The 15,249-nt window shown below is 41.7% G+C and overlaps 1 protein-coding gene across 7 annotated transcripts in view; it reads right to left on the bottom strand.

The window, feature by feature from the left end:
• The window catches only part of NFYA (nuclear transcription factor Y subunit alpha), a 33,582-nt gene extending 18,620 nt beyond the window's left edge, over nt 1-14,962 (bottom strand). The window contains exons 1-4 of one of the 7 annotated variants that reach the window (XM_030315451.2): nt 14,807-14,962; nt 8,248-8,380; nt 6,611-6,694; nt 3,646-3,792 (exon numbers count right to left, since the gene is read on the bottom strand). In XM_030315451.2, coding sequence (XP_030171311.1) covers nt 3,646-3,792; nt 6,611-6,694; nt 8,248-8,322 — 306 coding nt within the window. In that variant the 5' untranslated portion in view covers nt 8,323-8,380; nt 14,807-14,962. Of the gene's footprint in view, nt 1-3,645; nt 3,793-6,610; nt 6,698-8,247; nt 8,396-14,806 lie in introns of all 7 variants that reach the window. The other 6 variants (XM_030315453.1, XM_030315450.1, XM_030315449.1 and 3 more) reach the window with 6 other exon arrangements.
• Nucleotides 14,963-15,249: the final 287 nt, after the last annotated feature.

Below are 15,249 nucleotides of genomic sequence, written 5' to 3'. Positions count from 1 at the left end.
TCTTGCTGGTCTTTGCACCTCTGTGATCAGAAACAGCAATCAGTGATCTCTGATTTTAGAGGACAAGGTCCACTTTGCTCACCTTGGCTCCTATAAACTGCTCATAAGCTCCTCTAAGACACGTGTGCAGCTGCCTGCTAGGGTACTGGGTAGCTGGTACTGGGCTAAAAGCAGAAACTTACTGAAATTTAACTTCAATAGAAGTCTATGCCTTCCCCTGGAAGTAAAAAAGTTTTCAATAAACTCCAGAGTTCCAAAATAGTTTATATCAAATTCTGCCAATGCAATTGTTGTGTAGGTGGGGACACAGATTCCTGGTATGTCCTGCTCTGCCATCTTCCCAGAATCCGCTACCTAGGTCTTCTTAACTACTTTTCCCAAATACTCAGCTCATAGTTGGCACTTAGGAAGTAGCAGCAAATAAATAAGTAAACAATTTAGTTATCTGAATCTATTTCCTGAGTTTCAAATAGCAAGGAATACTTATTTTAGTCATTAGGTTTCTTTTTCAATCTATTCATATTCTATGCCCATTTTCCTACTGGACTGTTATTTTCGTATCAATACATAAATGTTCTTTATGTATTTTGGATACAAACCCAGCTTTACGTGTTAATATCTTCTGCACACCTGCACCCTTTTATTTACATTTTGATGTATATACATTTTTAAAGTATGCAAATCAATTTGGTTTTTATGTCTTTAAAAAAATCCTTCTCTACCCCCACAATATAAAGAAAATTCTCCAGGAAATAAAGTCTAATAGTTTCCAAGCATGCTTTTTTACATTTAGACCTGTGAATCTACCAAGTGTATAGTATGAAGTAGACATCGATTCTCTTTTTCTATGTCATTCTTAAACTACTTCTTCACTGATATTTTATACTATTTTTGTTATATATCAACTTCTAATATTCTTGCCTTTTTTTTTTTTTCCTCTTTCTACTTTGGTTCTACTGTCTTTATCAAGCCAAGGATCTTAACCTAAAATTACACTCAAAGTTAGCATGTATCTGGACATCTGCACCTTTTCTAAGGGGATATAGGTTTCACTGGAATTCTAAAATAGAGCATATAATCAAAAAAAAAAAAAAAGGTTAAAAAAAACACACAACAAAACAAACAAAGGCTAAAAAATACTCTTCTATAGAATTGTACCTAGAGCTTTATACAAGTTAACAGAAAAGAATTTCTCCAGGATGGTGTGACTATAGTCCTACTTGGGAGGGAAGGCAATGAAATAAATAACCTCTCAAAGTCTCTTAAAGGCCCAAAAACCCCCTCATAAAATCACAGAATTTAGAGCTGGAATGAACCCTAAGAATCACCTGATATAAACTCCATTTTTGGATGAGAGTAAGGACAATCAAATGACTTGGCCAAGATCAGAAATCCTGTTTAATGGCAGACTTGGGAATGAAAGTCAGGTCACTGCACTCACAGTACACTATTCCTGGTGTTTTATCACACTGTTTCTATTTGACAGTGGAGAGGAAGGTGTGACAAAGAGGGCTAAGAGGAGGCCATGAGAGGAAGGACAGAAATGAAACAGCAGTATGAAGCTGCGGCAAGCACACTCACAAAATACATTTAAAGCCTCATACATTCATGCATGTAGCAATGTGGAAACTATTTTTAATCCTAACTACAACTCTATCTTGGCAAAAATATGCCAATAGCCTTAAAAATGATCTTACCCTTTGCTCAAGCAATCCACCCACTCCAAAGAAATTACCTTAAGAATTCAACTGAAAAATGAAGCAATCGCACTCAAACACATTTCCAGTAACCTTACTCATAAAAGCAAAAAACCAAAAATAAAGCAAAAAAAAGTTCTCTGAATACACTTTGCAAATTATAAATTCTGATTCATCAAATTGACCAATCATCATAAAGGGATTAAAGGCGGTAAGAAAAACTAAATTATTAATGCGATCATTTTAACTGTTAAAATGAAACATAGATATACAAACCTATACACTCACGGGTGTTTGGCTATTCATTACAGAAATCACTTAGTATGTATTTCTCTGCAAATTATTTTTTACTAAAAATACTTCAATATTGACTACCTCTCCAGCCAACAATTCATCCTTTTCAATAAGGACAAAATATTCCATATATGGAGTATGATGTATTCAGCCATTTCTTTATCCTTATTGATGAAATGGACATTCAGGTCACAATTTTTTTTTTTTTTTTTTGCTAGTACGGTGTTGCAATAAATGTCTTTGTACATTTCCCCATACACGGATGCTCTTCTTCTTACACAAAAGATTCTCAGAAGTGGGGCAGAAAGAGCAACAGTTTATGCTTATGTACTTAACAGCGAGATGCCTTCAGAATTTTAACGTTTTATTTTTTTATTTTTTTATTTTTGGGACAGAGAGAGACAGAGCATGAACGGGGGAGGGGCAGAGAGAGAGGGAGACACAGAATCGGAAACAGGCTCCAGGCTCCGAGCCATCAGCCCAGAGCCTGACGCGGGGCTCGAACTCACGGACCGCGAGATCGTGACCTGGCTGAAGTCGGGCACTTAACCGACTGCGCCACCCAGGCGCCCCCAGAATTTTAAATTATCTATAATGATGAGTGTTTCCTTTTCCCTGCATACATTCTAGCACTGGATATAAACTCTTTTTAATTTTTACCTACTTGATAAAAATTCCTCTAGTTTTTAAAAACTTGATGCCACAGAGGTGCATGCCTTGTTTTTTACCTGTTTTCGGTTTTGGAATCAGTCTCTCCTGTGGCTTTACCTAACTACTTTACTGATCTGTTTAAAGAATCTGCTTCTATTTACCCTTCCTACATTTTTGGTAGTTTTCTTCTTTAATTTTAATCTACTTTTTTGCTCATTTTATTCTTTTCCTAACTTTATGAAAGAAATCCCAGCTTTCAGTTCTTTTAAAAGTATTTAAGGGTTATATGGGGCGCCTGGGTGGCGCAGTCGGTTAAGCGTCCGATTTCGGCCAGGTCACGATCTCGCGGTCCGTGAGTTCGAGCCCCGCGTCGGGCTCTGGGCTGATGGCTCAGAGCCTGGAGCATGTTTCCGATTCTGTGTCTCCCACTCTCTCTGCCCCTCCCCCGTTCATGCTCTGTCTCTCTCTGTCCCAAAAATAAATAAACGTTGAAAAAAAATTTTAAAAAAAATAAAAGTATTTAAGGGTTATAAATTTTGCTCTAACTATAGCTTTACGGGTGTGCAATGGGATTGGACTGAAATACTTTCTTTTTCATCACCTACTAGGTAATTCAAACTATAAATTACTTGGAATGAAACGAAAGGATGACATCCCTGACCAAAAACTACAATTTCCAAAGCACACTGTGAATTCCCTCCCTCAGTTCCCAGAAGCTCTGACAAAGATCAAACCAATGAATTACTTCTATTAAACTAGACTCTCATCTTTTTGTATTCTTAACGGGCTCAAAATCATGTCTCATATGTTAGTCCTTCCCAGAAATGCCCAATTTCTATATAGCTCTGCTTTATATCACGGATACCACAAAAGTAGAAAAGTGACTGTGAATGTAGGCTGGCAAACACTTAAACGTAAAATCAATTGTCTAACAGTTTCTAACAACCTCTTCTTTAAGACCTCTATTCTGATACTCTGTTCAAACATTTTTTGCATCACTCACCTGCTGCAAACCCTGTGTCCCAGACACAGGTACTTGCATGATGGTTTGACCTTGTCCACCAGGGACAGCTTGGACCATGATGGGTTGGCCAGTTGATGTGATTAACTGGCCTCCACTGACCTGTACCATTAATGGCTGCCCCTGGACCTAGAATGAAATAAAATAAGAAACAATGAAGTAACATGAGACACAAAATGGTTTTCACCAAAAGATAATCACTGGAATTATTCTGCAGCCTTGGTGGAGGGGGAAAAGTTAGGAGAGACACCAAGGAAGTAAGTCTCAAGTCCTTGTCCTTAAGTTATCTTCTTCAAAAATACTCTGTCTTTGACTAAACGCCAAGTTGAAGACTTTAAGGTCAGATATAATGAAGTATATTCAGGGTCGTTAGGAAGTCTCCACAGATATAAGGCATTTATCATCAAGTACAGGCTAAATCCACACAAAGTACTTATCAAAATATTCAGACTATGTATCTTTTGAGACCAATATTCAGGAATAGTTTCTAGGGAAGGCTGGAGAGGAAGCAATGACGGGGGGTGGGGGGGTGGGGTAGTTGATGGTGGTGATGGTGGCTGAGTGTAAATTCTAAATGACCTAGAAGGAATAAATCAAACTACGCAGCAGAGACTGCAGGAGGCTGGGTAGCAAGCAGCTCTGAAAGCTTATGGAGAAGACCCTTTTTCTCCATAGTCTCTCAGGCATAAATGAAATACACAACTTCTACCCTCTTCATCTCACTCTGGGACTTCTAGTCCTATGGTTGTTTCAAGAGCCCACTAGGAAAAGGCCCAGAAATAGCTTCTGGTCAGTTTTCAATCTCTGTGGGAGAATTCCTCACACTGGACTCTGTGATATCTGCATAGCTGTTTCAGTTTTAACAGAAGCAGTGATAAATATGGGAATTACACACTCAAGTGTACCAAAAATCTCCCAACTTTCAAGCTCTTCGAGTAAATGGACTACTCTAGAAGTCAAGGCATTATACATGCTCTGTAACGTCCTGAGTCCCAATATAAAAATACCTAAATGAATGCATTCTGGAAACCAAAAAACAAGCCATGTTAGAAGTAAAATGGAATGTTCAAAAGAACAGCTAGAAGTCCAAAACTTTCATTTACAGATGCTATCTTTGTTTTGAGGAATTATTCGTAGCAGAACACAAGACTTTTCACATGACTAAAAGATTCATTCTTAATGCCACTGCAAGTATGTTTAAATAACAGTAATTGGTGAAAAGATCAATCTGCCCTAGATGAACCAATTAGATATTAAGGCCCCCTCCTCACCACCACCACTGCCAACACCAAATGCGTCAGAAGCTTCAGGAACACTGAAATCCTAAGTTTTATAAACTGTTCAGAGAAATTCCACTTTACTTTTTAAAGGACTTTACAATCTGATTCTCTCATGTTTTCTCCTTTCCTTATCAAATTAAATTCCCTTTGCCACAGTCATGCTTGCATATACTCCATCAGAAAGGACTGTTCTGAATATTTATTACATGAATAACTGAGAGAAGTATTTAAAGTTCTTCAAAATAATGAGACCCCTAGAGAAAAGGTCTTCATCATTTCCATAAGGTGTCGCCATTTCTAAGAAAATCTACGTAAGTAAGAAACCCAAGTTTTAAGGCACAACTGTTCATAATTTTCTGACTACCCATCATCTTAAACTTCTCCCCTCATTGACATGCTAAATGTGTAACTGATAAACTGTTGGAAGATTCCAAGGAGCCCACTGTGTTTACGACATATGAGTGATTACAACGACACATGCATCAGACAAGAAGCCATACAGTTAAGAGCATGTTACATTCCCATTCCACAAATGGTTAATGACAATACTGTTTTATATATCAAAAAGATGAAGCAAGCATGAGAAGCATGAACAACAAGCTGTTGAAGTCAGAGGTTCGAACATAGTTTGGGAGCACCTACAAGCTTAGCCTTTTGTGGCCTAATTTATGTTCCGAATGGACTGCGGGACATCATGAGACACGGTGGCAGGTGTGGGGCTGGGGCTGAAAGGTTAACGTAAAAGGATCGCAGCAAGGGGCATGTAACTGCAGGACGTTGAGCAGCACTAATGAGATGCCAGTTCTGCATTCTAGGTCCTACTTTGAATTCATTTCCATTCACTGGAGGAAAAAAGGCAGGGCACTCAAATTTTGCCAATTTCTCAAAAATACAGTCATTTTAATCAAAGTAACGGGCAGACACAGAGAAGACTTATGCTTCTACTCTCGTTTTTACATAGGAACTGGCCAAAACATACCTCCGATTTCGACATTTAACTTGGCCATATATAACGTTAGGGGAACTGCACTGGTTAAGTAAGAGTTCTTATAGTGGCTATAAGACTTGAGACTTCTAGAAAGCATATGCCACCTCTGTCCAACCAAGAGGTATAGGATAGTCTTTGCAAATCTAATATTAAAATAGGTCATGGTTTCCCCAGGAAAGGTAGTGAAACGGCAACAGTTAAGAGATTAACAAGATTCACCGATTAGATAAACCTTGCCAAGTACAATGATTATTTTGAGCTGAGTTGCCCTTTTAATGAAAATAAAACGCCCTCTAACTCTAGGTATTTTCTGTTCCACTATAACACAAATTCACAAAAGTTTACTACGCAATCTGATTACAGAGCTTGAGCTCCAAACAGATTCTAATGCCACTTATAAGAATTTCTTCGTGTCACTTACACCATTTCCTTGCCAGGTATCCCCAAAGACACACAGCAGCCAAATTCAATTTTCAGGAAATGGACACTGAGGTCACTACATGACTAGGCATGAAACATGAGGAAACTGGAATCTTACAAGCCTCAAAGACAAGTTAACAGCATCAAAGACATGCAATTGACTTTGCCATTCCTGCTTGAGACCCTACCACAAATAGCACCAGACGTGAGGACAGGAGAAGTTCATGCAGTGCTTACAGAGAATCAGAGAGGGCACCACTACCTGGAGGGTCTGGACTTGCTGGCCTGAGGCGGATGCCACCTGGGCCTCAGTCTGCAACTGGACAGCAGTGACACCACCCTGCTGCTGAGAACAGGAACAGGAAGAGCTTGAAATGTATCAGGAAGGAAATGTATAGGTCAAGACATGAGAACACACCTTACCTCTTATGGGAGAGGGAGGGAGTCTTCTTTGAACAGTCCCACCCAGCGGAGGACTTTCAAACTGTACAGACTCCCTATACTGAAGCTCTTTTGTTGTGGGTAGCAAGCAGGATTAAAGATATTAGCCCTTGTCCCCCGAGTGAAACTCAAAACACACTTCCATGACTCAATCATCAAAATAGTTGTCATCATTAACACAAAAATTTTTAATGCAACCCTTCCCCCTGGAAATAAGCATTTGATCCTTCTGCTTATCGTGATATTAATGCTCCTTTTATTTCCTCAAATGAGTTCACAACCACAAAGTTATCAGGTTTCTATAGTTTTGAAGCTACAATGAAGAATTTCTGGGACTTAAATACAATCACCAGATAGAAAGAATGAAGCAATCACTGTGAACCAAAATCATCTTCATGCTGGTCAATGCTCTCATGTCCCCAAACTAAGATTACTTCTACTCAACTGGATTACCTGGGAAACAATGTTTTCAGTGATTTAACCTAATATTTATAACCTCTAATGGTTAAGTTCTAACAGAATAAGAATTTGTCCAGCAGGGCACTGGTGTGAATAGAGGGCCCTTTGTGGAATCCCCTTTCCTAAGAAGGCAGTTGAAGGAAGCCGCCAGAGCCACAGCAGCTGTGTGAAAGGAAAGCCAGTGAAGGAATTTAAATAATCACTCTTTTAATCAAGAGTCAGCTCTTTCCTTTGATCATTAGATGGTAGATGTCCTACCGTCTACTTTTCTCTATTCTCCAAGTTCCCTTTTGGAAACAAAACATTCCCAATCTTGGCCTCAGGTCCAGTCAATGAGTGACAAATTTCTTTTCTTCGAGAGAGAAAAACAAGTAAACTTTTTACTAAAAGGAAGCCAAGAATAGAGCGTCAGAAAATGTCATCTCTGTATAAATTCAAGAAAGGAATCTATCTTAATTAGGAATAAACCGGCAGGGAATTCCTTTCTAATATGAGCTTACCCATTAAGAGTGGTTGTCTATTAACCTCATGTTGATCTAGAGCTTTTCAAAATAAGCATCATGGCAGATCGAATCGAAAACCAGTGGATTTCTTGGAAGTGGGCTATCTTGGTTTATCTACTGTGGCCAAAGCCTTAAAAGATCACAGGCTAGCTTCAAGAAAAGAAACAACAAAACTGAATCCAGAAAAAACGCAAAGTTCCAAATTTCCATCTGAGAACAGACTATTTTGACTTTTAGTAAAATAAAATGGGCAATTTCATATTAAACCAGGTTCCCGTAAAGAGCAAGTTCTATGTGGTTACAGACTGACTACAGACTACAGAGCTCTGAACACATGATGAGAGAAAGCGCAACAAATCCAATCTTCAAAAAGCACTTCGGCACAAGTCACCAGACCTATTATTCCTAAGATCTGGTACCTCTAAATCCCCACTTAAGCAGTGCCAGTATCGGCCCCATCGCTGTGCTGTTTAAAGCAGTTTTACGTCCATACCTGCTGCTGAATCTGTCCAGCCTGCACAACAATCTGCTCTGTCGAACTATTGCTGTTTGCTGTATACTGCTCCATGATCCCTCCAAGTTAGAATCCTGGCCACAGTGAGTTTCACTCTGGAGGTCCTAGAAGACTGCAAAACGCACTCCTATTAGAAAGGTTGGGAAAGAAACTAAGTGAGATTGTTAACAAAAGCCTCGCCAGACGATTAACATCGATAACTTACTGCTGTGCTTCATTTGTAAGAAAACTGGGGAAGAGAATAGGAAATGTTCATTTTGATATCATTTGTATCTACGATTACAGGGCACACTCACGCCAACAACATCATAATGCCATTTCACATGTCTTAAGAGTGCTTTTAGTCATTTCTTACTGGCAGCCTTACCTTTCAATACTACCAGTAGTGCAACACTTCCATCTTAGAAAAATACTCCTTAAACTACAGTGTCACTTTGTTGCAAGACCCATTTAACACTAGTTCCCAGGTCTGCACATGACTTTAGAGGAGAAACAGTTTCTTCAATTTACAACATACATTTGCTGCCTGCCAATACTATACCAAAGGGGTTACTCCAGTTCTCTACGTATGGTCTGCAATTTAAAACTTCAGGGTTTATTGCTTAGTACGTCAATTACCCAGACCTGAAATCAACTATTTTGCTTATCAAAATCTTCATTAAGTAGATAGCATGAACAAAGGCTTAGGGTTTTGCATTTTAATTCAGAGGAAGGAATAAGAAGTTATAGTAATGGCAAAAATGATGTTTACAGATTAAATAGAAGGAGAGTGTTATACAACATATTGAGGCTAGGAGTTCCTCTAAAAAGAACTTAAGTTTCCCTCACTCTTGCATTTGAATGCCTAGTAATAGCCTACCCTTTATTATATAATTTTAATTCTCTTTATGGCAGTTTCCAAACCTATACAAGAGTAGTGAGATCATTAATGAACCCCACACAGCCATCTCCAACTCTTACCCATGCTCAATCCTGTCTCACACAACTCGTCCACTTTCCACTCATCCCTAAGTTACTTTGAAATAAATCCCAGACACTGTATTATTCCAAAATTCTGTGAACACTTCAGCATCTATCTCTAAAGAGTAAAGGCTCTTCTTTTGTCTTTACCAGTTTATTACAATATTGTCTCCACAGTATCATTTCAAACATTACAAAATTACTAAGTCTTTAATATTATCGAATATCCAGGCCTTGCTCAAATTTATCCTTCTCACAACCCTTATCAGTTAGACTCTTCTGAAATAAGGACATGATTAGATAAATGGAAATATTTGAGAACCTTGGATAGACTTGATTCGAAATTTAAAATTATACCAACTAACTGCCAAAGACTAATTCACCTTGGAAGTATGGGGAAGGTACAGGTATATATATAAGCAAAATGTAGATAAATCTTTGCCCCAATTTTTCTCTAGGCCTTCATATGTTCCAAAATTTGAATGATAAACTTATGTCAGCCAAAATGAACTGCAGGTTACATAAGCAAAGTGATGCACTACTATCCATAAATCCACACACGCTAGATGAGATTAGTTACTTGCAAGCTGTCTCAATATGGTGTGAAAGAGATAAAATATATTCTAGTGCATGTGCAAGTATTTAGGAAGAAGTATACTGAGGTCTAACGTTCACTTTGAAATGCATCAAAAAATAAGATGGATTGATAGATGAATGGATAGAAATACCCGGTAAGTCAAGCATGGTACGACGTGAACAGCTGACTCTAGGGAATGGGTATGCTGGTGTTCATTGTAAAATTCTTTCAACTTCACTATATGTTTGGAAAACGTTTGTACTAAAATGTGTGCATAGCCTATTACTCATAACCAAAAGGGTAGGCAGAGTAAGAGAGCCATAAATAAGGACAGGATGACTATGCTGCCACAGCATGATGTTCTGTAGCCATATGGGAGCCAACTCACTCCCCTTGCTCTGATAGAATGCTCACCAAGCAACTATCTAATTTGGATTTACATACAGATATGGCAACAGAGAGCAAATGTGATCAGCAACACAAGTAAACTTGATGGTTATTTCTCACTGCATACGAACAAACTGACTTTCTGATTTTTACACCGGTTCACTCCTGAGCTAGTTGACGAAGTCAGCTCCTGAGAGATTCTGGGAACAGTACAGAAAATCGGGTTTTCAACAAGACTAAGTGGCCCTGCCAGGGAAGTTAATGGTCTTCCCTGAACTATCTTGTCTTTAACTGCAGTACAATAGATTTATGTTTGTAAACTAATGACCCTTAGGTCATGATACAAAAGAGCAAAGGATTCCACTTATATGAAACCCTAAAAAGACCACAATAGCCTAGAGACAGAAAACAGGTCAGTGGTTTCCTGGGATTGGAAAGGGGGGAAGGGGTGAGGGTGGGAAGTTGATTGGGATATAGCATCTGAACTTTTTGGGGTGATGAAAATGTTTTATATATTTTTATTGTTGTGGTGGTTGCATAGGTGTATAAACTTGTCAAAGTTCATCAAAATGTACACTTAAAAAGATCACGCTTTGTGTCTAAACTATACCTTAATAGTTGATTTAAAAATTTAGGATCATGAAGGAATGTCCTATTTCAATACCTCCCCCACCCAAATCCCATTCCCGTAGATTTTTTTCCTTGATCACTAATTTCCAGAAATTTATCAAGTACATGAGCAATAAATAGAACGTCGTACAGATTTTCTTCTTACCTAGTTTATCCTGGCAATACAAACACTCTAATTTAAAGACTTTTCAATCCATTATACCTTGACGGGTAAAAAAGGAAGCAGTTCTCAGTCTAATTCTGTCTCACATTAATGAGAGATTCAGATTGCTGCATGATACTGAGACTGCTAATGGGGAGAACGTACCCAACTGGCTTCACTGAAGCCACGTGCTCCTATTACCACAAGCTTCAGTTAGCAAAACTGCAATATAATGTGACACTGTCTTTCCTCGAGTGCTTTTCTGCCCAAGCTTTGAACAAAATTGTCAGCCAGATTTACTCGGTCCAGCTCTTGATCCTAAGTTTCTCCCTCAAAAGAGCAAGTGTGTCTCTATTTTGGCGAGCACGAAAATCCCCTTCTTTCCCAATTCAAGGTGCAGAACTCTAAATGTAGCTAACTACTAGGAATCCATTCTATGTGGCTCTATACACGTTTTAAAATGAAAATTTCCCAAAACTCAACCATAAGCATGTGAAAAGCCCCTCAAAATTACCATACTTAATAATCACTACCAGGTAAAGGCTGTAACAGTGCTTCCAAACTTTTTTGACCACAAGTCACAGGAAGAAACACATTTTCTATCACGAATCACCACATACATAACAGAGGAAAAAAAAGTAACTGAAACAAGTTCTGTGAATACTTAGATTTGTGTAACCTAAGGTGCACATTAATATTTCCTATTGCATTATAAAAAATTAGCAGCACTACTCAGCAAATTGACTTCATAACTCAGCAAATGAGTCCTGATCTGTTTGTGAAAAGGCCGGAGAAAAAAATAACTGTCCCTTCCCTACTGTCCAAGAGATTTCTGGATTGGAATTCCTAACTCACTTCTTGTCTCTACTAATGATGCACCACCTGCGAGACACCACCCTCAAGGTTTCAGAAATAAAAAGAAAACCCCGACGAAGATCCTAACTTCAAAGAGTCTTTAAGTTTGGTAAAGTAAAAATCTTTACTGGAACCCTAAGAGAGAAACAGGTAATATGGAGAACAGACATTTCTTCCACTTGGGGACAGTTAAGTCAAGGAAGTCTCTAGGAAAATATGGCATCTGATCTGGTCCAAAGTGTGAGAAGGATTTATAAATGTGATGATGTGGGAAGGGTGGAGTACTCTAAATGAAGAGACAGCATAAAAGCAAGGACAGAGTAACTGCAGGATATGAACAGCGGACTAAAAGCTCCATGTCAAGAGAAGAAGGCTAGATGCTAGAATATAGTCTCTTAAAATTCCAGGCAAAGAAGTTCTTCTGCAGACGGTGGAGGCTCTAGAGATGTGTAACACAACAGAGACCAGACTCTAATTTATACACTGCCTTTTGGAAAGAAGTCTAGTGAAAGTGCTTGGTGGTTTTAAAGTGACTAGACATATCTGTTTTTACATGCCAAGGTTAAAACAATATTCAAAAAGCAAACATAAATGTTTTAAAAAATGCCTTAGACATGGTGCCCACCTATTAATGTGGACAATGTCCAAGGATTAAATGAATTTAAGTTGACTTAAACATCTTTCATGGTAGAGGTAAATAGTAAATAACCTTATTTACTACTTATCATCATCTTTAAAGATGATTTAAAAAAATGAAAACAAAAAAACCTGTCTCTGAAGTTTTCATAGTGGAGAGAGCACTGGATCAGGAGTTTTCTGAAACCTACCAGTTGTATGGCCTTAAATATGATTATAAAAATGGGCACCATAGGGGCGCCTGGGTGGCGCAGTCGGTTAAGGGTCCGACTTCAGCTCAGGTCACCATCTCGCAGTCCGTGAGTTCGAGCCCCGCATCGGGCTCTGGGCTGATGGCTCAGAGCCTGGAGCCTGCTTCCGATTCTGTGTCTCCTTCTCTCTCTGCCCCTCCCCCCTTCATGCTCTGTCTCTCTCTGTCTCAAAAATAAATAAACGTTAAAAAAAAAAAAAAAAAGGGCACCATATACTTAAGACCTCCTCTATGTGCCAGGGACTGTAGTAGGTGCTTGAGTAAAAATTTCTAAAGTCCTAGGAGAAAAATCTCCCTTTCTGCCCCAAAACTCAGCTGCTGTTATGGAGCAGAAGCTCACAGGTCAGAAACTTGTTTTTCCAACCCTGGGGAAAAAAAAAACACATACTTTCAGATTTCTTCCATCTGAACCTCCAAAAAATTAACTGCTTCTGAAAATTCTTATCAAGATATACAGGCACTTTTACCAACTGGGCTTTCCAGCCTAAATTCTCATCAGAACTGCCCAGTGTCCTAGCCCATCCCGCCGGGTCCCCCACTTCCAATAGCGCAGTTTGGTGCCTCCGCACATGTTCTTTTCTGTGAGTAGTGCTCTTCCATTCCTTCCTGTCTGCAGAAATCCCATTGTCCTTCAAGGCCGGTGAAAAGTGTGGCAACACTGAGTCTTCCACTGACGCTGTGGGTAGCTCACACATCAGTACTTTACAGAATTGAACTTGGCCTCATTGTACCGTTAGGATTAATTAGTCGTTCGCTTGTCAATCTCCAGCAGGGAAGTAAGGTTATTTACTATTTACCTCTACCTAATTCCTCCCCAGCACACAGATCGCCCCTTGGTACAAATTAACTGCTAGAGACATGGCTGTCAGCATTCTTCTTCTCACTCTAACGAAAATCCCACAACACTGTGAAGTTTCTACAAATACCGCTTACAAAACGTTAACGTGGAGTTGGAAAGTATACAAAAATAAACAAATCAAAAGATGCCCATGGACTAAGCTAATGGGTCAAGCCTGACACATTCAAAGGGACACAAAAAGGTGAAAGGAAAACAACAACAACAACAAAAGAATTCTACATTCCCAAAGAAAAGAGAGTTCACAGGATGAGCAATGGAGAAGACTACTGATGTGAGAAACAAGAGTTGCTCCGGGAAAAGGAATGAGCAGGGCTGGCAATCTTCTAAGAGTGACGCTCCAGGCACCGAAGAGGCTGGCCAGCTGTACAGCCAGGACAAGAAAGGGAGACCGCTTGGTCGGACTCCAAGACGGAGGTGTGCGGTTCTGCCCCGGCGAGCGGGGCGGGGAGGAGAGGAAATGACGAGCCAAAAGGGGGTGGTAACGGCGGCGGGCCGGAGACCCAGGCCGAGCGTGCACAGAGGAGGGGCGCGTCGGGGCAGGAGGGTGGGCGCACTAACGGACCCCCTCCCCGGACCCGGGAGACGGCGGGGGCGGGCCTGCAGGGCGCCGAGGCGGGGGCGGGCCGGCTCCCTCTCCCCGCCGCTCTCCGGGCCCCGTGGCCGCGGCGCGTACCTTCCCCAGGCCTCACTCGCGACCCAGGTGGGCTGCACACAGGCAGACCCAGCTCTCGGAAGGCTGGGGATCGCGGGCCCTCGTGGGAGATTTCCCGTCCCGAAGGCCGCAGCGTGGAGGGTGCAAAGGAGGGCTTCAGTATGAAGCCCGAACGATCTGAAGGAGATCGCCAAGGCCCCGAGCGTGTGTGCACCTGCGTGTATGGGCGTTCGTGGCAGGCAGGCCCACCAACCCCGAGCCTGTGGCCTGACAAATTGGGCCTAAGGGCCGGGAGAATGCGGACGCATCCCCAACTGGCACAGCCACCCAGCAAGGATCTGGACCCAGAGGTGCTCGCTCCCGAGAGCGCCATCCCCGCGCGGGGCGGCCCCCTGCAGGCCTCGGCCGGGAGTGGCCCGGGGCGCTCACAGGCCCTCGGCCGGGGCCGCCGGCCGCCCCGCTCGGCTAGGCTCAGCTAGACTCCCGGGGCTCGACGGGCGCCTGGGCCTCTCCTGAGTGGTCAGCGAGACCCGCCAATCGGGGCGCTGGGGCCGGCTCTGGGCCGCTGGATATTGGCTCCTCACACTCACCGTGCCTCGCTCCCCCGGTTCGCTGCCCGCGCTGATTGGCTCCAGTACCGGACCCCGAAACCCAATCAGAGGCTCCAGCCGCCGCTGCCGCCGCCACTGCCGCTGCCTCGCAAAATGGCGAACCCGAACAAAGGGGAATCGGGCCTCCCTCCAACTGCCTCGGCGCAGGCGCCCCTGAGACCACGCCCCCTAACCCCAGCATCTGGTTCACCCCACCCCCAGTTGAGGGAGCATCGCGCAGGCGTTCCCTGGAGCCACGCCCACTTTCCTGATTCGACACCATCTCCAGCAGAAGGAATACGCAGGCGCCTTCTGGACGCGCCAGATCCTTGAACTCAAACACCGCCCTAAACATAGTACTACGCAGGCGCTAACTATCTTCTTTGCCAACTGCCCACCCCTTCTCTGCGGTGGCTGGAGACACACCCCTGGGGCTAAGGCGC

The sequence above is a fragment of the Lynx canadensis genome, chromosome B2 (genome assembly GCF_007474595.2).
Source record: "Lynx canadensis isolate LIC74 chromosome B2, mLynCan4.pri.v2, whole genome shotgun sequence".
NCBI lineage: Eukaryota > Metazoa > Chordata > Mammalia > Carnivora > Felidae > Lynx > Lynx canadensis.
Note: the sequence above shows the minus strand (reverse complement) of the source record. Positions and strands in the feature narration are given on the sequence as shown.